This window comes from Neomonachus schauinslandi, chromosome 6, assembly GCF_002201575.2.
Source record: "Neomonachus schauinslandi chromosome 6, ASM220157v2, whole genome shotgun sequence".
In the NCBI taxonomy this organism is placed as follows: domain Eukaryota; kingdom Metazoa; phylum Chordata; class Mammalia; order Carnivora; family Phocidae; genus Neomonachus; species Neomonachus schauinslandi.
In genome coordinates, this window is record NC_058408.1 from 49,504,816 (window position 1) to 49,529,439 (window position 24,624).

Sequence of the window (24,624 nt, forward strand, 5' to 3'; positions counted from 1 at the left end):
GATTTACTCCGACTTATAGGTTTGGGGGAAAGACCTTTACTCGGCCAGCATGATTCAGCTGGTCTGAGGGGCTGCTTATCTGTAAACAAATTCATAAGCAAGCTAGCTGTCAGCTTGCAGAATTTTGATTTAGTTAGGTTTCCTTTCTTCCCTCTCTCCTCCCTCTTCCTACCTTACTGGTATCTCTAGGCCTGATACCTGGCCCCTATGTGGTTGAGAAATTAGCACCAAGATTTTCATAAGTGAGGACCTCACCTCCTAACCAGACATTACTGACCTTCTTGGTTTCTTAACCCCCATAGTTTCTGGTAGATTCTCATTTTAGAGTCCTGAGTGCTGCAGGAAAATGACAGGAATACTCTCTAAGAACTTGCCCCTCAAAGTGCGGTCTCTGGACCAGCTGCAGCAGCATCACCTGGGAGCTAGATAGATGTGCAGAATCTGGGGCCTCACTCAGGCCTGCTGAGTCAGAATCTGCAGGTGAGTCATATGCACAGTAAGGCTGGCGAAGCACTGTAAGGAGGGGAGACAGCTGCTCTACTGAACAGACCCCCGCCGGCCGTCCCTTGAGTGTGCCTTGGATGGAATAATAAGGTGCTGGCGTGGTGCTCAGGAGTCATAAAGAAGGACACCGACCAGATACGTGCCTTCAGGGGAGCTCTGCTGCCGCCCTTGCTCCTTTCGGCTCTCCGAGAAGGGGCACGCACATTGTACGTGAGGTCTTTCCCTCCACTGACGTGTAAAACATCTAGAGACCCGGGGTATTGCTTCCATAGTTATTAGAAGTTTCACAACAAATGTCATTAGTGCCTCCCAGGGAGTAATTTTCTCCCTTTCTGTATACCACCAGTGCTTTGTACATCTCTACTGGAGAATGCACCCCTTTGACTTGTTTATGCATCCCCATCCCCCACAGTATATTGTACAGTTCTTCACGGCCCAGAAACACATCGAGTCTTGACTATTCTGCACCTACCCTAGGGCCTGGCACTTACCAAAAGAAGGTGGTGGGGGAAGGATGGAGTGACAGAAGGAGGGAGGGAAGGGAGGGAGGGAAGAAGGAGGGAGGGAGGAGGGAAAGAAGAAAAATGGGATTGAGTTTTAAGGAATTGAAAGCATATATATATTCTGGAAGTTGGGAAGGATTGGGCAAAATTATGCAGAGAGGCTGAGTGTTCAGAAAGAAAGGAAAGAAAATCTTAGGGAAATCTTAGGGGATGAAGGTTTTGGGTTACAGATAAGGGGATAAATCAAGAATTAAGATCACTTAAATGCAAGTGCAGAGCCAACATGCAAATTGAGGTCTGTCTGACTTAATGGCCTCTGCTGTCTCTGTGCCACACTGCCTTGAACGGCATAAAAGGAGAGCAGTGGAAAGACTCCTAATATCTGTGTAAGAAATCCAGTCCCCTTGTCCACAGGGGAGCACACTGGGGCCCAGAGAAGTGGATTGACCTCCTCACAGTTACAGAGCTGGCTGGTGGCAGATGCAGAATAAGAAACCAATAAAAGGGGGTGTGCCTATAGCCAGTCACATAACCTGAATTTTTCAACCTATCCCTTCCAGACCAGGGACAAGTTGTGTGTCTCAGTGGCCCCTTTGGTCTGTATTCTCGCTCTACTGCTGGACGGAGCAAGCACTGTGAGTGCGCAGCAGAGTATTGCCTCGTTACTATTCTCTGCCAGGGCCCTAGCTCTAGGTCATACATTTGCCATAGGGACAGCGCAGCCTACAGCCTTTGCATGTTGTTAGTACCCAGACATCTCTAGCCCTCACAACAAAGATGGTTTGCAGAAGTTACAGATTTGTATCGGTATTCAAACTAATTGGTGGTAGAGAAAACAGCAAGCAATTGGAGGCAGGATATTGTAATTAAAAGCCATTGAGCTGATAGAGTTATCAGGAAATCAGCAAATCGATCCCTCTATCCCCAGCCTAGATGGAAACATGTCTACTCCGTGCTTACAGCTTCTCAGGGGAGAGACTTCAGCCTTTGCCTTTCAGTTGTTACAACAGCTGATTACTTTTGCTAGATCCACTCCCAGGAAAAGATGGGAGGATACTTCTACCTCTTGGAAGTCCTCTACTCCTTCCCAGAAACGTGTCTTCCCTTCCCCACCCTCATACTCCTGAGCCCTGAAACTGGGTCTCTGTCATCTCCCAGGTCCCAGCTGTCATTCTCTGGCAGAGAGGGGTAGGGAAGGAAGACTGCTCTTCCTCCCCTGCTGATAGATACAACCTCAGGCAAGTTCTCTAACCTCTTCTCCCTCGTGTCAGAAACTGGTAGACTAGATGGCCTCTAAAAACCTTATAGCTCCAAAAATCTAATCCTCGATTTTGCCCGTGGGTTGACTTCTAAGACTTATTTCTTCCAAAGGGCATTTTAATTTTCATACAAAATATAAGGGGAAAAAAAAAAAGATCTCTCCTATATGCAAGAGAACAGACCCGCACAATGAAATCACAGGCTTTGGAGGTGATATTTTGGGGCAGGACATTATGGAGGCAATATATTCCATCTATTCATAAGGCAGCTCTGCCCATCACGATGACTATTTTCATATTTGTGAAAAGAAGCCAAGAATTGGATATGAACTTTTTGTGATTCCCTGTATCTGAAGAGCTCTTCATTTATTTTTTTGACTGTGGATGCATGAATATGCTTACAGAGCATAGCATTATATTATTAGCATGGGGTATTAAATGTGTTATTTAGTATTGGAGGTATTAGTCTCGAGCATTAGGGCAGATTAGCATTTGATGTATTAGTTCTTTGAGGTTACAATTAAAGCTTGGATTCCTGATTGTTATATCCTATAACTGAACTGTGATTTGGCTCTTAATTCTACATTGAGTTCACCAACATTGACAGCCCAGTACTAATTAATTAATGACAATTCTTTATTTTCGACTGTGTATAAGTATAGGTTGTTCACATCTTCTGATTTATTTAGACTTTCAAAGTGACAGTTTTGACTAGGGACAGCCTTTTCACATTGTGGCATTTCTTAGCCTAGCTTTCTGAGAAACTCTATGCTGAATCCATGGTTTCAAGCCTTTAAAAACCTCTTAAGGAATCTTGCCTGCCCATCCTTTACCCCGTCCACACCCCCTCTCTTCTCTCACCTGCTTTCCAGAAGCAAAATCTTTGGTCTGTTACTTTGACCCAAGCTCTGGTATACCAGACACCCCATCACTGTCTCAGAACAGAAGAGTCAGCATCCATCACAAATAACAGATGAGTAGGTCAAATATAGACATTTCTTCTACTGTGATTAATTAATAATGTCTTTTAGGCCTTCTATCAATATGGTACTTGCCTCTGGGCTCACAAGAGCACTCCTAAATATTTACTAATATGTAATAGTGCTTTTAAATGGACTTGATACACTCAGCTTTGTGGTTTAAGCCTTCGAGCAGGCAAGAAGTGAAAATCTTTGTAACTGGGTGCATGTATTTCTAAAGCCTTAATACATCACACCATCATCTTCCCAGAGCCTTCCTAAGACAAGGAGTCTGCGATAAGAAGACACAACACCCTTCTTAAGATAAGAAGCACAACTCTATAATAGGCATGCTTTTCCCCCCAGTCTGGTCTGAGTCAGAGACTTTGACAACTGAGGTTTCCCACCCCTCCACTGTGGCACTGACCCAGGTAAGATGTGAGCCCTCACATACTGACTCAGTTCTCGCCAGGGCAATTATCTTTATGCCACTGAAGGTGTACGCTGCTGACTTTGTGCACAGCACCTTCTCAATTGCTTTCCTCCTCACTCTGAATGTTGTTATGCATGGTGTGCCTTTAATTCATGGGTGAGAGTCTGCGCCCACCCAATCCTACAGCATGTAGACATGCAGAGTCAGTGCTAAATTCAGACTCTGATATCTATCTTACACCTCTCAAACTCCATCACTGGAAAGTAGCAATGCCTTCCCACCCCTTGCAACCCCCTTCCCCACAACAGCACACTCCTCTGGCACGTCAGTACCCCACTGATGAAGATGATGTCTGCTGGGTCCATCTTCCACAGATGAGTGACTTGGTATAAATTCTCCAAAGCAAGCAGTGGCTGAGTAGAGATAGACAGCCACCACCTGCGTCCACCCCTAGATCCTCCCATCACTCTGGATTTCTGCCCTAGAAGGCTTCAGGGGAATTGTGAAGAAAGAAATGCTGGAGGCTGCTTATCTACCAAGGATTTCAGGTCCTTGTGGGTTGAAATATGGTGCCATGATTAAATAGGATGCTGAATTCTTCTCTAGGCAACAATAAACATAGAAGGCTCTTGGGCATGTAGACATGACCATCCTTTCCGTCTCCCAGTTCATTATGTACCGGCTGAGATATAGCCCAGGTTGGGAATGGAGTACTTAGTATGTATGTGGTGACTTCTGCCTGAAGAAAATGGGGGTCATCATGCCTCCGCATTGTACTCGGAGCCTGTGGAGAATAGACAGGGAAGTGGCTCTCCAAGAGCTTTGCCGTGAAATGCTCCTCAGACTACCCGAGGGAGGCACTATGGTGAGAATGATGCCTTATTCTGTGTGGTGTATGTTCCACCTGCTTTTTAGGCTGCAAAAGTGGTAATCAGAACGTATGGGAAACTCTCCTGATGTCCGCAGCAGCGTCGGCAAAAAGGAGCCCCCAGTTAGCAGGCATTTGCCCAGCACAAAGCCTGCAGTTCCCCTTGTCTGCAGGGACTTTGACGCCACTCTCCTGATAGTGGGAAACCCTGGTTGTAGGACCTGTGTTAGTTCTCATGCCTGGGGAAAGGGGCGGGGGTGGGGCGGGTACCCAGGTAACTCTGGGAGAGTTCCGCCTCACTCCATTCCTCATTGAACAACTCCCACATACACACAGGCACACACACACACACACACAGGCGCATGCGCACACACACACACACACACACACACACACACCCAGTCTAGCCAGACATCATTCACTTGTGAAAGCATAATCAACCAGCCTCCCCCACAGCAATATCCACTATCCATGAATGCCCATGTATCACACACAGAGCAATTAAAAAAAAAAAAATCCAGGCAGCCCAGGAAGCTATACTCTTTTTTTTCCTCTTTTTCTCTCATTTTTCCCCTAAAAAAGGCCTTTTAAGAAAATATATTAAACCAGGTAAACTTTTACTCATATGTTCATGTGGCTGGAGCAGGTTGACAAAGAAAACAATCACAAAATAAATATTTTTGTTTTGTTTTTAAAAAAACATTTCCCTATACATCGTCTCTTTCTAACTTGACAGAGCTGCTTTCCTGGACAGCACGGGTGCTGTTGCAAGAGGAGCCCCGGCTGGACCACGAGGGGAACATGGAGCAAAGTGGGGAGGCTGAGGAAGCAAGGGGGCTGGGGGGAGGGAGGGGTGGGGCGCAGAACAAGGCTGCCTGCCTGCCCTTGCGGTCCTCTGTCGGTGTCACCTTGAGTTTCTCGGGGGAGCCGGCTTGCAAAGCAGTCAGTGTCTGGGAGGGCGCAGCCGAGGCAGCATACAAAAAGTAAGAACCAACGTGGGGCATCACGAAACAACGCCATTTTAAGAAATCGGGTTAAAAAGAATACAAAAGTGACTCCACGGAGGGGGAGGAAGAGCGCTTCTGTTCCTACAGAAGCCCCCTCTTGCTTTCTTGAATAAGAATCACTTTTCAGGATTTATTTTCTCATGGTTTGGCTGGTTCTTTTGCTTAATCTCTCCCTTAGCTCCTCTCCTTCGACTGCATTCATTTGAAAGCACCGACTTTACAGATTTGAGGCTGCTGAGTTGTAGCCTCCCTGTGTGTGACAGCGTGTGCGTGTGTGCGCATGCGCGTGCACGCGCACGCACACGGTGAGTGTGTGCACGTGGGCAGTGGCGGTTTCTTTCTGTCCTGCCTGCTTCAGTCCAGCCCCTGGAGTCCCGTCTGCTGGGTGCTGCAAGTCTCAGGGGAGAACCCTGTTGGCACTAAGGTGAGGGCTCGGGTGATCTCTGCACCCTGGATTCAGGGGTCACCCTGGACCACCTCCCTGCCCAGCACTGGAGCGGGGCCCCCATTAGCTACAGAGTTTGCCTGTCTCATACTCCACGGGGTTTGGCAGCTTGGAATTGAAAGCCCTCAGGGAGGACTGGATCCTGCCCACCTCGTTGTTGGCCAACTTGAGTCGATGCCGGAGCAAGCAGGAGAAAAGGTCAAGCCGGACTTTGCCGGGTGGAGAAAGCTGGTTTACCCGGTCCCTAAGCTCTATGAGCTGCAAGAGGGCAGAGTCCTGGGAACCTTGAGTGTATGGGTAGTCTAACTGGAGAATTAAGTCCCGGATGGCATCCGGGTCAAAGGGGAGGCTGTAGCCAAAGACCTGCAAGGTGTTGATTTTCATGTATCCTAAGTTCTTGGAGGGATCGGTCATCTCTAGGGGCTCGTAGTAGATTGTCTCATTGGAGCTGTCATCCAGGGACTTGATTCGGCTCCGGAGGTAAACATGGACTGTCTCAAAGAAGGTCTTCCACCTGTTTCCCAAGGTGATAGTCCAGTTTTGGCACTGGGCGGCCGCGTCCACGTTAGTCCTCTCCCAGTCAGGGAAGCTGCCCTCACTCACGGGCATGAACCAGCTCTCAGAGTGGCTGCCCCCAAATGGGTTGACGTAGATGGCCATGACAGGCTCCAGGGTGCTGTTCTTGGTGAGGCAGATCTGCAGGGACAGGGCCAGCATCACGTGCACCAGCCCCGGCTTGTACTTGTTGCTCTTGAGGGTGAGCAGCATGCGCTTCCTCCAGGAAGGGTCGAACCAGCTGCCCAGGCGCATGTCATTGCTGATGAAGATGGAGTGTACCTCGATGCGGCTGTCCCGCTTCTGCAGCAAGTACTTCAGCTCCAGGTCCTGCAGGTCTGTCTCCAACCCCAGAAAGTTCTCCAGGGACTCAGCCACCTCTGGCCGGCACAACCCCTGGGCCAGCACATAGCCTGGGTTACAGCCCCCGCAGCGCGTGCTGTTGTCGGGGGCACAGTGGGCGCAGGCGGGCCCTTCCCCCAAGGCACACGGGATGGGGCCCTGGCAGGAGGACTGGTCGTAGGGGCAGGTGCAGCCGTGGCTCTGTTCCAGGAAGGTGCCAGGGAAGGTGCTTTCTCCGCAGTAGAGGAGGGACTGGACTCGGTTCCACCAGTAGGACAAGGACCTTCGGGAAGGGAGGTAGAAATGAATAACGAGTCCGAGGAAACACATTGCTGTCCCCCCTGAGGGTAGGAGGAGATTGACTAATAGGCAGGGAAGGTAATGAGAAAGATAAAAGCCTCAAGTTCTCTGAATGACAGAAACCCCTACTGCACCACTTTGGAATGACTGAGTCAGGCCTGGAGCTCAGCGTCTGATGGATCAACACCAGAAACGCTTGACATCAAACTTGCACTGGAAGCAGCCAGCCTCATCCCTCCCCAGTACCACCTCCTTTGCTTATTCCACAGCCTACAGAAGATTTCCCATAGCCTCTGTATCAAAACCCCTCCTGTAGTTTTCAGCCTTCTAGATAAGCTTGTCAGACAACTGGAACTCCCCCCTTCCCAGCGTCCCATCAGTTTCTTTCCCACTTCTCCATCCCTGTCCTTTCTATTCCCTCTGCTTCTGTCACTCTGCCACCAAGAACAGGAATTTCCTCTGGCTGGCTCCCTCTTCAGATTTACATCTCAGCCCCTCGGATACCTCCTCAAAGAGGTCTTCCATGACACCCTTCTCAAAAGAACCAGCCGGTCGCTCTCTGTCACATCGCTCTGTTTTTCTGTAATCCACGGCAAGGATCAGGATGGGACATTATTGGTTATGGGTTACGTGGCTTCTCGGCAAGTGCCACGAGAGCAGGGACGCTGTGTGATTTGCCAGCATATTCTCAAAAACCAGGTGAGCACTTCAGAGTGATTTGTCGAAAAAAACAAAAAGGAACCCCTCTCAAGAACCCCTGCTGGTCTGAGCTCTCCACTCAGGCTTCCCTTCTTGCCGGTGCCTCAGTGAGAGCCGCATCCCTCGGTTGCGAGGCCGCTCCCCTGCCCTGCAAGGCTCCATGCCTCAGCGCACCACTTCCATCTCTCGCACACAATCTGGCCAAGACTTCCTTCTCCACGGTGGCTTTTCTCTCTGGCTCTTGCTTTTTACTAGACCATGCCTCTGATTTATGTTCCACGAACGTGAATTTAAGTGGCTGCCACATAGTTAAAATTTTACAGTTTTTATGTTTCTGGATATTTATTAGATCTTCTCAATGAACAAACACCCCCCCCCACACACACACACACACTGCTTAAAATTAGGATATGTGCACTTGTTGAATCAGCGGGCACCGGAGGGGATGGATGAGGGAGTGTCTCCAACTGGACAGCCCCGCTCTGCTCTCGAGGCAGCGGGGCCTCGCCTTCCTTCCCCTCCGTGACCGAGAGCAGTCACTTGTCTGAGGCAACCCACTGCATGCATTCTCACCGTATGCAGTTGGAGTGTGAGCTTCAACTCCACCCCTTTCTTTCCTAAAAAAATGCCTTAAAATAGAAATGGGTGAGAATTGGAGTATTATTAGAACAACATTGGAATCCACCATAATTTATATAGAAGTAAAATTAGCCTCTCTCTGTTTCCTCTCTTTCACTTCAGACACAAGTCGTAATTGAGCAGGACACACAAGAGGGTGCAGACAGCAGGGGAATCTCAAAGGCCTCACGTGGGTCCCCGCGACCGGATCCACCTCGCTGGACAGAGGGCCCCCCCAGCCTCAGCAGCTGTGGCGGAAGATGCCGAGCCCCGGCCCCCGGGGGCAGGGGAGCTCACCTCTCCTTGGGCAGGCGGAAGCGAGGCTGCCGGTGGCAACGCTTGCAGAGGTTGAAGAGCCGGCGGACAATCCGATGGGTCTTCTTGAACAGCAGTTTCAGGCTGGTTCCCAGCTGCTGGTAGCGGTGCTGAAGGCTGGTGTCCATGGCCCAGAACTGGGAGACGGCCGTGGAGTTGAGGAACCGGTCATCGGGCAGCCTTTTCAGCAGGGCCTGGAATTCCTCTGTGGGCAAGGACACAGAGCTGAGCTCAGGGGGCGTCATGCAGACCCTGGGGCGGGGGGCAGGAAGGCACCCCCCAGACCCAGCCGGCCCTGGCGAGTCCCTGCCCGAGGAAGGAGGCTTCTCATCCCCTCTCCCAGGCCCTTTTATATATTTCTTTTTCAACAGCTTTATTTGGAAAATAATTAACATACCATAAACTATAGCTTTAGGATTCTTTTCTCTCTTTCCTGTCCCTAATAGGCTTCTGAATTTCAAGCCCGATTTCTGTCACTGCCCAAGCAGGCCAGAGGGGCTGCTTTTGCCGAGCACCTTGGGATGCACCACTTCCTCCCTTTGTGACTCCTTCTACGTCATTCGCAACTACCATAGTTCAGTCCTCTTCAGTCACACCACAGACACCCTGGGGAAGGTGTAGGGCAGCTACCAAGGGAACAGTGCCCAGCGGGTACTGTGGACACAGGGAGACTGAGCGCCCAGCTCAGAAAGCTTCTTAGAAAACTATCAGTCCCTGAGCCCAGCCTCTCCCGTCCACATCCTTCTCTCGGACTCTAGAACACCCTTCGTCTCTTTCAAGCTTCAACTCTTGGCAGATTCCCATTCTTTCCTATGGCTAATCCAGAAGCAAGATGCTCCCTGGTTCTTGGTGCCTACTGCACGTCTGAGTTCTCGGAGCTTCCTGGGCACAGCATGTTTGCTGAATTCATGCTCAGACCTGCTTTTACTTGGGACCTGTGGCCACCGTCTCCTGGCGGGGGAGCCAGATAGCCCTCATTTACTCATTAGGAGTAAATAACTCATGGTGGTGAGAGCCCGACGTCATGTCCCACAGGAAGCAGCACTGAACATGTCCTACCATCACAACTCCAGCGCAGCTGGGGTTGTAGGGACTGCAATTTCTTCGCAACTAACTGCTATGTCTAGGACTTGAAATGACAGTGCCTGGGGCCTCAGCTCATTCTCACTTCTCAAGCACCTGGTATTCATCCCTCTCTTCCCCTTCCCCAGCGGTCGGAGAATCATACCTAATGATGACATTAACAACTAGCATGTACATAGTTCTTTTTATTTTATTATTTTTTTTAAGAGACAGAGAGAGGCAGAGAGAGAATCCCAAGCAGGCTCCAGGCCCAATGCGGAGAGCCCGACATGGGGCTCGATCTCACCATCCTGAGATCGTGACCTGAGCCGAAATCAAGAGTCAGACGCTTAACTGACTGAGCCACCCAGGTCGGCCCTCATACTTCTTTTCCTAAAACATTCAAGCTCACAAAAGAGCACAGGGAATGACAGGGTAAACTTCCATGTGCCCACCACCTAGATTTGGCCATTTTGCCATATTGGCTTCAGTCTTTTGTTCTGTTTCGTTTTGTTTTTTGAGGAATAAGGCAAAGAAAATACATAATCGAAGGCCCTAAACTTCCCACCTCTCTCCATATCAATGTAACCACTCTCTTGGATGTTTTATCATTGTCATATATTTCTTCACATTTTCTGCAAATGTATTTATCTGTAAAAATATTAAGTATTGGCTAGTATGTTTTTAAGCATCAAAAAATAGTGCTATATACGTCTTATATTTAATACATATTATAGTATTATATTGATATAATGTGTATAATATATAAGCTTTTTCATTTTGCTTTGTTTTACCCAACACTCATGTAGTGTTGAAATGTATGAATGTACCAGAGTTCTTTATACATTAATTTTATCTACACTATCCCACATGAGCCTTCCATCCACCCATTATGATCACTTTCCCTCTTTTACAGATGAGGAAATGGGGGTATGGTGAAGCTGCAGGCTTAACACGAGGTCATAAAACCGGTCAGTAACAGCGTGTCTTAGTCTTTGGAGGTTGCTCTCAGAAAATGCCACACACTGGGTGGCTGAGAAACAGCAATTTATTTCTCACAGTTCAAGAAGCTGGGAGTCCAAGATCAGGACGCCAGCACGATCAGGTTCTGGTGAAGGCCCTCTTCCCAGTCACGTAGGGCTAACTCTTGGCTATGTCTTCATGTGGCAGAAGCAGAGAGGGATCTTTCTGGGGCCTCTTTTGTAAGAGCACTAATCCCTTATCACCTCCCAGAGGCCCCACCTCCCTGGGCATTATATTTTCCATATGAATTTTGGGGGACACAGACGTTCAAAGCATACCCAGAGCAAGGACTCAAAACCAAGTCCTGAATCTAGATCTCAAGGTAACATTGATATTCGTTATACCCGCAACAAGCCATAATCAGCATGTACTGGGTGCCTCCTAGAACTATTCTATGTACTTCATTCATTCAACAAATATTCCTTGTGCACCTTATGTGCAGGCACTGTGCACAGGCAAGTCCTACGCCCTTAAATATATTCACCTGAACTTCCTAAGTCCTTAAAACGCATCTCTTTGGTAGGGGTTATGTCCATTTGCCTCGACAACAAAAGATAACCACTCAAGAGTTGAGGTGGTGATATAACCTGCTAGGGGTCACGGAGACAGGAAGTGGATGAGCCACGGTCCACGCTGAGTTCCCACATTCTAGTCCTGCACCTCCCGGCTATTCGCCAACGCTAGGGAGGAAATGTAGGCCAGCCGACTGCTCACCTGATTCCTCAAACTGCCGGTTGTGGGTCACCCAAGAGTCCTGGATCTGCAGCAGGCTGTCCTCCATGGCCTGGATGTCAGCGTCAGGACAGTTGCATTCTGGGAAGGTGAGGCTGCACTTGCACCAGCAGTCATTCCCCCTGCAGACAAGCTCACCCTCGGAGCTGCACGTGATGTAGCTGAGCGCCGCGGCCACAAAGCGCTCACGCAGGTACTCAGGCAGCAGCACCTGCAGGCCTAGGGGAAGGACGTGTCAGGGAACTGTGGGGTAGGACCAGTGGGGACTCGGTTTCCCACACTCAAGGCTGCAGGATCCCCAGCTGGGGTTCTGCAAACTTGTGCATTCTGGGCCCAAGAATGGTTGGTCACCCCAGGGCCTGACCCTGTGGAGCTGGTTGGGTAAAAAGGGTTACACTGCCCCCGTGACAGGTGGGAGAGCATCTGAAAATGCAGATGAGGAGCATCAAAGCCCAAGGCTTAGTCGAACCCCTCACATCTGCCAAATTGAGAGCACGCGTGTCAGACGCAGGGCCTTATGGCTATGCATCAGCATTTCTAGAATAGAAACGGGAAGGTATTTCAGATAAAAGAAGAGCTTACAGCCCTCATGGGGGAGGAATCAAGGCTCAGTGGGCTTTTCGCTCTGCTTCTGATTGCCATCCTGGTTGTGGCTTCACTGAGCTGAGCAGCAGACATCCATCCGAAGATGTTATGCTGACCCCCCTCCCGGGCCTCCCACCCCAGCCCTGATGACCAAGGAGGCTGCTCTGGTTAGGAAGTGGGACAGGTGTTGCTGGTACACAGCGGCCAGGCACCACACCAAGTACTTTGCAAATATGATCACAGGTAACATCCTGGGCATACTGAGGCTCCTCTAGGTGAGGAAATCTGAGCCCAGTGGCCACAGTGACCTGCCCAAGTCACAGTGCTAGTGAGGTTGGCTTGGTGTCAGACCCTGTCCCTGGTACCATCAGGTCATACTGAGTCACTGGGACTAGCTGCCTGTCTCAATACGCTTTAACTCTTAAGGAGATTTGAAAGTTAGATGTTGGTAGGCATCCTAAGTTCAGTCAGACCTGGGCAGGTATGAATGGCTCTCAGCTCTCTTTTCTAATTAGCTGCCTCTGATCTTGGATATAATCCACTAAATTGCTCCAAGCTTCAGTTTTCCTACCCAACTGTGGTGGATATTAGTTTACCAGTAGCAGAATATACTCCCGATTCAGCTTCAAGCCACACAGGGTGGCTGTTGGAAGCATATCAAGAGATGAAGGACAGGCATGCCTTTGGAGGCAGCCTGGGCCAGGTTCGAGGTCATACCTGCAAGAGGCTCCCCCAGTAGGGACATTGTGAGAGACTGTGCCAGGAGGGTGAGGGACAGGAGAACTTCTGGATACGATGAGCTCCCCTCTCCTCAAATATCTGCCAGCTCTTTATTGTCACACCCTTGACCTTGTCCTTGGCGGGAAATCAGAGAGCACAAAGTATGTATCCTAGTCTCAGCAGACCTCAGAACCTAACTCAGAACTACAGCAGCAGTGGATGTTCATTGTTCTTGTTCGAGAGCCGCCTCCTATTCTGAACTGCTCTTAAATTCTCCTTTCTTGATGCTGTGCCCACAGTTGGCACTTGAGCAGCCCACCCCACACACCTTGTCCACACGCTTGCTTTTGACACACACCCTTCCAAGTCCTTTCTCTTCACCTCCCCCACTCCCTCCCTCCTCCTCACCATAACATTTCCCATTGCTATAAAATAAGTGCCCCGAGCAATGTCTGCATGAGTGATGGGCTATAAAATTAAATGGCATAAACTATTCCAAATGAACCACCAAACATTCCGAACTTCACTCATCGCTAATTTCCAGACACACACCCAGCCCATTGAGGGACACAGGAGAAGAGGGATGCTAACTGCATAAGGGGGCTCTAAAGAAAGGAGTCTTTTACTCCTTTTTATTATATACTCCTTAGATTCCGAAAGCGCTGATGGGTTGCATCTGGCTCAGGTTGCCTGGAATTTGTAATCGTAGATCCTGGGTGAGGGCTATTGATTTTATAATACCAAGACAATAATATGTTAAACAGAGTCCAATTCAGTTAGGTCTTAAGAAAAATGAACTTTTCCCATTGCCAAACAGCTCTGTTTGAATCAGTTCGCATAGCCCTGCCCCAGGATGCTTGGGGGACAGGCAGTAGGAGCTGAGCGCCTCCCCTGAGCCTCCCATCCTCTGGGCCTCGTGCCACCCCCGTCTTTTTGCTTTCCTGTTTGTAAGCCTGTTCTGTTCAGTTCTGTCTCCAGTGGGGGCTCCCGTTCCTCTCAAACTGTTCTCCTGGCTTTGATCTCCCATGGGAGATGACAGACTAATCACAGAAAGTAGGGACCACTCTCAGGGTAACCAGTGACCCCACAGTTTGCAAAGCTCTCAGCTGAGCTAGAGGTGGTGGCCCCATAACCACTCTGCAAAGGCTAGCTGTTCCCCAATGTGTCCGTAGGACAAAGCAGAGGGTTCTTTGGGCAACAAAGGAGATCATCAAACTAGGCCAAGGTATGGATGTGGTATTGCTGTAGGATAGTGACAGAGGTCTTGGGGGGGACTACCATGTGGGAGGGTGTGGGTGTCGAGTGGTATAAACAATGGTCTTGGGGGCAGGATAAACCATGTCAGAAAATTTCCCAGAAGAATGAGGGAAAGTTGTTCCATACAGGTCCCAGAACTCCTGGTGGTTCTGGTCTTCCAAAGGGTTTAGCCAAATGAGGCACCTAGGACTTTTTCCTGCTCCTTGGTGATCCAAGCTTCTCAGCAGGTGTGAAAGGTATTGACAACCCATCGCATCACAGGACAGCTTACCGAGCAACTGCACTTTGTTCTCCGGACTCTGTACCAGGACAGAGCTGACCGAGTCCAGGTTGTCGTAGTTGCTGCAGCCCAGAGGGCCGGTCCTGGTCTCCGTGACCTGGAGAAGGAGGGCACGGTGTGGATTTAGCTACCAAGTGGAGACCATCCCTAGGCACATCCCTCTCCAGCCCTCCGATCTCAGGCCCCGTGTCTTGTCCTTGACCAGCCCAAGAGTGCATGTGTCTCCCTTCCCCGGGGGCATGAAGCCCCCTTCCTTCCTTGTTCTAACACAGTGAGTGGTCGGTGGTGGAGGGTGACCAATGGCAGGTTGTACACAGTGTGAGGCTTTCCGAGGGAGCCAGAGGGAATTTGCCTCTGGGAAGAGAAACTTCAACGTAGGCAGAGGATGCTGGACCTCTAAGCCTGAGTGGCCCCCTTCTCCTCCCACAGAAGGGAGACAGGAGGCCAGATGTGGGCGTTGTCAGCCGGCTGGCGAGCCCAGCTGCATCACTCGACGTGGTACTCTCAGGCTTTAGGGATCCCGAAGATGAAAAGCACTAGAGAAATATGAGTATTATTATTAGTATTAAACATTTAAGTCCCACCTCGGCACTGAGACGTCCTTAGAGAAAATCAGCCATGGGCTTACTGCATATTTTAATATGTATATTAAATATACATAAACTCTTATAGCCATGCAATATTCCAAAACACCACAGAATCATTTTAAAATATTATAAAGTTGGCCTATCCATTTTTCCCTGATGTTTTTAAAGTATAAGATGAAAAATGGGGAGCTTTAAATGCACTAAAATAATTCCCCAATAAGAATGATGGGGATCCGCGGCCCTTTCTTCTCAGGATCTCTGAAAGCTTTGCCAACAATCAATCAACCAATCAACGAGTATTTATTGAGCAGCCACTGTTCAATTCCGTACAATTCATCACACATTCATAGAGCACCTTTCCTGGAGTTCTTCAAGGAGTCGGCCCTGATACCTCTGACCTCTCCTGGTTCCAGGCACCTCTGCTCTGCAGCAGACATAAAAGTTGCAGTTTTCCATTCTTTTCCGTAAAGATGTGGTTCAATTCTAGGTCCTCCACACACTAAAGGCTCCACGGGGCTAGGCTCGTATTTATTTTGTTCACCATGTTGTCAACAACGATGAATGCAGCGCCTGGCACATAGTAGATACTCAATAACTTAGAGCATGTGTAATATGTCCCTGGCGTTGGGGGGTGGAGAGGTGAGCGGAGATGCGCAAGTTACGTGCTGTGTCCTCCAGGAAATTGCACCCTGTGGGGAAGGCAGGTGCATATGCAACTGGTGGAGATGCATCCAAGCCGAGCAGAAGCCAGGTGTCAATGTGCACTGAGGCAAACAGAGCCCTAAACAAAGGGAACACAGGGGAAGCAGCAGCAGAGGAGGCTCAACTGAGCTGGTCCTTCAAGGTAAGTAGACATCTTATTGAATCACTATATTGTACACCTGGAAGTAATATAACACTGCATGTTAAGTATACTGGAATTAAAATAAAATAAAATAAAAAGTAAAATGAAATAAATAATAAAGAGAAGTAGAAGCGGCCAGGAAGAGAAGGGAAGGAAGGTACTCTGAGAACAAGGACAAGGGGCAGTGTGAGCTACAACACACAGGCTTGAGCATGTGGAGTGAAAAGGCCCAGCACCCTGCAGGTTACCAGCGGGAAGTCACCAGGTGAAGAGCAAAGTAGAAATGACATTTTTAAAGAGAATTTAGGATTTTTAGTCTTAAAAAATACTCATGGAACAGAGTAATTAAATGAAGTATGGTTTGACACTGACTAGAAATACAGTAGGGAGACGGGAGAGATCCTCGTGACTTAAGGTAGTCTGAGAAGGCTTCATGGAGTTGAGCCATGAAGGATGAATAGGAATGGAGGGGAAGGGGGAGAGAATTAGGAGAAAAAGAGGTGATTACAAAGACCAAGGGGCAGCTTTGGCAGATGACAAAAAGGGCCCATAGAGGTAATGGAAGGTGCACACATTCAAAGAGCATCTCACATAAGCTTTCAGAAAGGGAAAATAATTGTGCGCTAATTGGTTTGTTGACAGTACACGAAAAGCAGCCAAACCCAGCCCGAATAAAGAATGGGACCAAGAGCATGACAGGGGCAGGAACGACCTCTCTACAGTTGCAAGTTCATCCTCCAATGTCATCCCATTTAACCTTCACAGAAACTCTGAGACAAGTCTCACTACTATCACGCTCCGAAGAAGGAAACCAAGGTTCAGAGAGTTACGGTGCCCGAGGTCACAGAGCTGTGAGTAGCTAAAACAGGATTTTAGTGTTTGAATCCTCAGTCTCATCAGTGTTCCTCCTGTCTCCTATGAGGGCACGTCAGAGGACTACAGAAAATAAAGTGACTCAAACCCCTCTGGATGACATCACTTCTAAAAACAAGTATAAACAGAGCAGTTCATCCAAAATAGTTGTGATCTGCCCTCCCTTCAGAATGTGAACACTGGGCAAAACAAATTGTATAGACCTGAGACCACAGTATCCTAATATTACAGATGAGGAGACCTTGACCAGACAGGTGAAATGATTTATTCAAGGTCACACATCTAGTTACCTGCACGGCTAGGATTCATTCAACTCATGCACACCTTCTTTCACTCTCTCATTTATTCATTTAACTATGCAAGGAGCAGCCAGAACTCACCATGAGTAAGGCACAGTCATTGCCATCAGAAGTTTAGAGACAAGTAGAAACATGTTTCTATAATCCCAGCGTTTGGGCTGTTACACGTGGGCCTGCCTCCCTGCACAGGTGGGCACTGGTTGCTGAACAATGACTCTGTATTGAGTGAGTGGGTGATGGGCTCGTGGTCACCCTGCAGTGGGATGGCAGGGCCAGGCTTCCTTCAAGGGAAAATGTCTGTGAGAGGAGCCATGGTCGAGGACTGGCCCAGCTCTTCTGGAGTGGGCTGGACTGAAGGACACAGTGGAATGGTGGGTGAGATAGTGGGTGGGGTGGTATTTAGGCCACTGGCCTTTCCCTGCCTCCAGGTAAGCTGGCCACCACACAGTCACGGAGCTCTGCACTGGCTTTGCCATCTCCCACCCAGGCCTGAGTTGGTTGCTCACCAGCAGCGGGTCCAGGCAGGGAGGGAGCTACATGCCGTATGGTGGAGTAGGATGACCCGCCAAGGAGGAGAACAGCGAACAGCCACTCTCCTCTCCTTTATCCCCCCACAATCCCTACCTGCATACCACCAATCCTGCTGCTTCCCCACCACCAGCACCATCTTATGCAGCATTCCGGGCTGGCCCTGATGCTGTTTTCTGACCTTGACTTTGCTGTTCCCAAAGGTCAGTTCCACCAGAGGACAATCAATTAGGTAAGTCATGGAGAGGCTGTGGGTAGCTTCCCTTTGTCAATTGTGGCACGAGGACAGGAATGAGGAAGAGACAAAGACTATGATCCCCATGCCCATTTCTGTAGAGGGAAGGAGCCAAGCCAGATCTCTGGGAATGACAAAGGCTCACTCAGATGACGCTAGATCCCAAAGTCACTGCTCTCTCCACTGCCATTCTTAGAGAGATGAGGAGATGGGAAGGAAAACGGGACCTGGAGAGGGTCCTCTTATAGATATTGCCTGGGCACTGGTTTGATAAGCTGGATGCCTGAAGACCCCTTCCCCCAAGCGATGAGAGTCCCAGAGTCTCTGGAGAGGGAGTCCAGAGAACTCTGTGCTTTCCCTGCTGCAGAAGCAGCAGCTTTAGCAAATGACAAAAAGGGCCCGTAGAGGTAATGGAAGGCGCGGTTCACTCAGGCGCACATATTCAAAGAGCATCTCGGATAAGCTTTCAGAAAGGGAAAATAATTGTGCGCTAATTGGTCTGTTGACAGAGACTGTCCTGCCTTCAGAAAGCCCTGATGGATGTCAGGTTCATTAGCACATCCAATTTTCCATAAATACCAGATCATGCAAACCCTCCTTCCAGCGAGCCTGCTCTCCTCCCCTGGCCCTTCGCTCCCCCACTGCTCTTGTCCTACCTAGAGAGACACCTGCAAAGCTAAGAGCGACTAAAATGGCCTTCTCGCTGTGAGTGATAGGGCTGGGCAGCGGGAGCACAGCTGATGGTGTGTGTGTGCTTAAAAGAGCTGCAAATTGAATCCCAGGTTGCTGCGCTGAGGAATTCAGACAAGCCTTTTTAAGGATGCTTTTTGAGAACCGCTCCTTTTTGCTATCCTGGGACCCACCTCAAGTTTTGTGTGGGCTCTTTTCAGTAAGCTCTGGAACATATCAAACCAAGTCCTTCCCCCACCTTCGATTAAGTAGAGGATAAGCTGCCACTGAGCAACAGGCTCCTCTGCGAATGGCTCTGGTCCCTTCCCAAGGGTCGTGGACAGCAGGTGCGGTAGATGTAACCAGCCCTTTACAGTTTGCAAAGTGTTTTCATGTGAACTATGTCATTGTGTGTCACCCCAACCCTATGGCAGAGACACGGGTGGATTCACAGTATTTATCAGCAGGTAAGACCGGAGTGTGCGGACTAATCAGAACAGGTACCAGCGGTGGTGCCAAAGCAGCATTCTGGAGGCCTCCTGAGGTCCATTCGCCCTTTGGTTACCATGAAGGGGAGATCTGGGGGCTCCAAGGGAAGGATAAAGGCAGTTAAGGTGGCACCCAGGGGGTTGGGTGAGGACTGTTTACCAGCTGTCACAGAGTGGTTTAATATTCTAATAATTGGCATAGCCATAGCAGCTGAATGTAAGCCCTGGCCACAGGGGAGTCAAATCATTGGTAACTCCATGTCCTGGAGTTCACGGACTTCTCGAGGTCATAAAAATGATGAGCACCAAGGCCAAAACTCAATCCCAGGTCTTCTAACTTGAGCAGGTTTGTTTCCCACTAAGCCGGGCAGCCTGCTTTCACCTTTCAAGCATTTTATTGTCTCAGCACGTGCCAGCCACCACGGAGGGACCTGGAACCGCACGCAGGCTGCAGAGTACCTACTGCTCTAAGCCCTCCCGCCATACTTGTGGGCATGGGGAGGTGGCAGTGGGGATGTCAACAGCTGCAATGTAACGTGACAAATCCTGTAATGGAGCTGTGTACTGATCAGGGTCAACCTTGCAACCGAGTGGGATGTTCAGTGGGGTCTCAGAGGAATGTGTCAGATAAACAAAAGGGGCCAGCGTGCCTCTCTCCATGTTGGTGAAAAAAGTGGCTAACAAGGGGTAGAAAGTAAGAGTGCTCCTGCTTTGAGAAATAAGAAACAGATAGATGTGCCGGAGGATTTTTTCCTTCACCAAGGCTGAGCAGGTGAGCAGAACCCCTCATGCCACCCACCTCGATCCAGAATCATGACAATGCTGGAAGCCAGCTCTACTATTGCAAAGGCTTGTTCAGTAGAAGCAAGTGGGTGGCAGGTGCCACAGTGCCAACGAAGGAGTGTTAGCTGGCAGGGATGCGTCCAGCCTACTGGCCCTTGCTCTATGGATCTGGAAAAGTATGTTAGAGCAAAGAAATGGCTTTGGTGGAACACTTTACAGCCAGGACAGAATGGACGGGTCAACCCTATCAAGTGAGCAGAGTGGTGGGATAGGGCGCTGAGACCTCCCTTGGCTCCTGGTTTAGCATGTGTTCTTGGACAGGTACATGGTTCTCTAGACCTCACTAAGCTACATGAGTAAGGACCCAGAGGAATGGAAGTAGGAGAAAACACTAAATGATCCTTATTTTCTCATGATTCTCTGAATTGCATCCCACGGGGAGAGCACATTGCACTCCTCAACAGAGAAAACTCCAGGCTGATCAATCCCATGGAACATGAATTATTATCTCACACTCCATGTGTGATTGGAGGAATTCTAAAGAGAGCCTTCCAAGGATGGCGGCCACTCCACTTTTGCAGAGATGGGCAGTGGCTCTGGTTCTGGAAAGTGCATCTGCAGGCCCTATAATAGATGTGGCTTTGGGTGCCTTCCCATCGCTCACTCTACCACCTGCAGGCTTTGCCAAAGAGATGAGTCCAGTAAGCCATATTTGAGACTATGTATTAGACTCTTTGTATTGGACTAAAGTGGACCTTGAACCAGATTTTTTCCTACAGGGAATTTAGAACTGATACTGAGAGAAAAAATTTAAAGGGTGGTGGTGGACATCCTTAAAATTCAGAATAATAACTATCAAGCCATTATTATGTGCCAGGAATGGAGACTACAACAATGAACGTGAGTGGTTCCTGCCCTGATGGCACTGGCTGAGAGAGCAAACAGACAGACAGTGTTCAGTGTGGGCCTAAGTCAGCTCCAGAGCAAGGCAGAGCTAAATGTAACCTGGAGTCATTGGTGTACAGAAAAGTCTAGAACAAACAAAGGAAAGAACTTGGACAGGAGAAGCCGGAAGATGAAGCAGATGAAGAAAACAGATGGCATGTGTTCCAACAAGAAACAGAGACTGTAACCTGGGCGTCTCACTGCCCTTTTACAAGACCCATGTGTCTGGAAGGTATTTAGTGTCTTGTCCTTGGAGATCTGTGATGGTCTTCACCACAGTCCTCTTGATAAACCACCTTTATGCTCAAGTGACCTTGAGTAGCTTTGTTTCTTTCAACTAAACATGCTTCTGTGCCCTTGTATACACACTAAACGTAACCTATGTGGAAAACAGGGTCAGTGACTCATTCAGTCAGTCAGTCAACAAACCTTTACTCATTACCCATACTGTGGCAAGCTCTGTACTCTCACTGGGAACCAAGGATGAATAAGACCCAGTCCCTCCCACAAGGACCTCATAGTCTCAGAGGTCACCATGTTAGCTAGCAATTATAGTTCAAATGATGAGCCCTATAAAAGAGGCACTTGCTTGAGACACTGAAGAAAAGCATTTAACTTCTCTGGGAGTCAGAAAAGGCTACGCAAAGAAGTAATCTTTTTGACTTGAGCAAAGAAGGGTGAGGGAAAGACACTTAGGTAAACAGACAAGCAAAACCAACAGCAGGTGCCAGGGATGTGAGTATATTTGAATAAAAGACAACTCATTAAATAGGACTGGGTTACATGATAGAAATGGTAAGTGAAGGGCTGAGGCGGGAAATGGGTTGAAAAGAGACAAAAGAACAGTACAGATAGATCTTCAATGGCTTTATGGTTTTGTTATGAATAGGAATTATTATTTTTCCAGCCCCAATTGTGCTGTGGCTCATGCATTCTATATATTTTCTTATTTGATCCTCACAGAAATCCATCGAGGTAAATAATATTCTAATTATTCAACAGTTTTAAGGGTGAGAAAACCAAGGCTCAGAGTAGTTTGGTAACTTGCTCCTAGCCCGCCACGAGCAAAGACTCTTGGGTGCGATCCAATGTTGTTTCCATTGCGTCACACTGCCCCCATGACTGGGGTGCGGTGGTTTAAACAGGGAGATGGTACATGATGATTTGCATTTATGCAAGCAGCAGAGAGGGTGAATCAGGGAGAGGAGCTGAGAATGGAGACAGGAAGACTAGTTAGAAAGATATGCAAGAAAATCAGGCAAGCATTGATCAGCTCCTGAATTAAGGGGATGGCAGGCGCATGAGGAGGCAGCGAAGGGTGTATTGTAAACACATCCAATGCAGTGATTAGAATGATGGACCATGGAGTCTAAGTTAGGCAAACAGGCAAATGAGGCCATGATAGAAAGTGAAAAGTTGGTCAGGTCAAAGGATAGGAAGAAACATTAACGGGACCTTTGAGTTGTTGATCCAGACCTACCTTTCATTTCTAGACAATATCAATTCTTCTCCACCTTCCACACAGCCCACTCACGACAGGACTGAAGGGGAAAAGGGGCTTCCCCAGAGTTCTGTCTTCTTGGTCAAACCCAGTCTATGCTACTAATAGTCTTCTTTCACCATTTTAAGCTGCCTAAGAGACCAGCCTCCCAAGTGTACCCTAAATCCTTGTTAACTTCAGCCATTGTCCTGTCTCAGACTCTCACTGCAGACACAGTACATCCCCTGATCCGACCTCTTCTCTTCCGGTAACATCCATCTTGCTCTCTCAGTCTCATGATCGGTCTTCAGCCAGATCCTCTATAGCCTTGATCTCTTCTCAAGAGTCAGCTTCATCTTTTTGCGTTAGCCATAGCCCAGCAGATGCTGAAGACAGGGGTTCCCTTGCAGTCTTCTCTAGTGGTGGCCACTGCTTTTGCAGACCTCACACTGCTGGGCAAGGCAGTGAGGGGGGTCAGCCACTGTGCTATCCTGGACACTGTTCCTCCTTCCTCTCGAGCCATCTCTGGCTCCTTTGAAGCCAGAACCATCAGGACTCTATCACCCACGATCCCTCCTTGTTGTTGTCTATTTTTCTTATTAGTCCCCTTGATGTGTTCGGGATTTCCGGCATTAAGCTGGCTTACCACTGTCTCAAATCCCCTGCTTCTTTTTTCTTTCATCTTACACACACACACACACACACACACACTTTGTTCAATCCAGCTCTCCACCTACTCCATGCCTGCCTGTACTCACAGCTATGCTGACTGGTCCCATGTTATAATTATGACCATGGATCTCAAATGGGCCCTCAAGGCTGCCCAATAATCCACAACATTTATCTAGTAGTTGAAACACCTAACCCCTACTCTTCCGAAACCATTTCCTACCTTCTTTTCTCAACAATTCCTTCTCCTTCCTTTTAGCCAAGGACTCCAAGTCTTGTGTCATCGAGGAATTGGATCCATCAGACAAGGACATCCGTATCCTCCCACCACATCTACATCCTACTGTGTGGTGTCCTGTGCACCTGAATGCTTCCTGCTACAAAGGATGGAATGTTTATGCTCCTATGTAAGACCTACCCCTCCACGAAATATCAGCCTCTCCTGCCTACCCATTTGCTCTTGCAATTGCCTTCTGTCCTTCCTTCATCATCATTTTCTCCCTCTCTCCTGAGTCATTTCAATCAACGTGACAAGATTCAAATATCTCCCATCTTAAAAACAAAATCTCCACCTCTCTTGACCTTCCACTACTCTCCAGCTATCACCCATTTTTTCTGTTTGCCTTTACAGCAAAACCCTTAAAGAACTGTCTCTACTCCTCTGATTCCTCACTTTGCTTTCTCTCTTGAACCTTCTATACTCAGCCTTTTGTACCTGTCATGTCACTGAAACCACTCTTACCTAGGCTGCTCGTTACCTCCATGTTGCCAGATTGACGGTCCATTCTCTGACTGCTTCACAGCATCTAACACAGTTGGCTGCTCCTTCTTTTGTGAAACACTTGCTTCACACAGTCATGTGACAGGACTTTGGTTCTCTCCCTTCCTTTCTGCCTGGTCTCAGCCTCCTCTGTTGGATCCTCCTCCTCTTCCCCATTTCTGAATATTGCTATGCTGCACAACTCAGCCCTCGAGCTGCTTTACTGGCTACATTCACTCCTCAAGTGATCTCATCTCATCCTTTCCCATAGTATTAAATACCAACTACACATGTGTATATAGTTGTATGCCAAATCTATATCTCCAATCATGACCTTTCTCTTGAAATCCTAGTGTTTCTATCCAACTGCCTGTTAGATATCTCTACTTGGATGTCTAATAGGAATGTCAAACTCAATGTGTCTAAAACCAAGCTCTTGATTTGCTTCTTTCAGATTGGCACCTCCCCCAGCATTGCCCTTCTCAGTAAATGGAATCACTGTTCATCTGGTTGCTCATGCCAAAAATCTTGTAGTTAATCTTGATTCCTTTCTTCTAATTTATTAGCTAATCCTGGAGGCTCTACCATCAAACTATATCCTGTATCTGCCAGCTTCTCACTACCTCTAGAGAGCAGCTTTGTCTGAGCAGGCCACCACTGTTTCTTCCCTTGACCACTGCATCAGTCTCCATGATCCCTCTTTCTCTTCTCTTCCCTAATCAGTAATGCCCTCGTGATCATAACATCCTTTATTGATCTCTGTCTCAGGCAATCTACCACCAGGGGGGCGAGAGATAAAATTTTTTCTGTAGGCTCATCTCCCACTTCACCCCTCTTTTGACTGCACTCCAGCTACATGACACAGTGTTTCTGGACCATAACAAGCACACTCCCACTTTGGGGCAATTACACCTGCTCTCACTCAAGATACCCATGTGGCCCCCTCCCTCCCTTCATTCAGATCTCTGCTTAAATGGCATTTCTTCAAACAGGTCCAT

At 48.5% G+C, this 24,624-nt stretch overlaps 1 protein-coding gene across 1 annotated transcript in view; it reads right to left on the reverse strand.

Annotated features, from left to right (window-relative positions):
• Positions 1 to 5,987: 5,987 nt before the first annotated feature.
• The window catches only part of BRINP2 (BMP/retinoic acid inducible neural specific 2), a 50,392-nt gene continuing 31,755 nt past the window's right edge, over positions 5,988 to 24,624 (reverse strand). Inside the window, exons 4-7 of the mRNA XM_021682606.1 lie at positions 14,458 to 14,563; positions 11,607 to 11,843; positions 8,790 to 9,012; positions 5,988 to 7,158 (exon numbers count right to left, since the gene is read on the reverse strand). Coding sequence (XP_021538281.1) covers positions 6,042 to 7,158; positions 8,790 to 9,012; positions 11,607 to 11,843; positions 14,458 to 14,563 — 1,683 coding nt within the window. The 3' untranslated portion in view covers positions 5,988 to 6,041. The remainder of the gene's footprint in view (positions 7,159 to 8,789; positions 9,013 to 11,606; positions 11,844 to 14,457; positions 14,564 to 24,624) is intronic.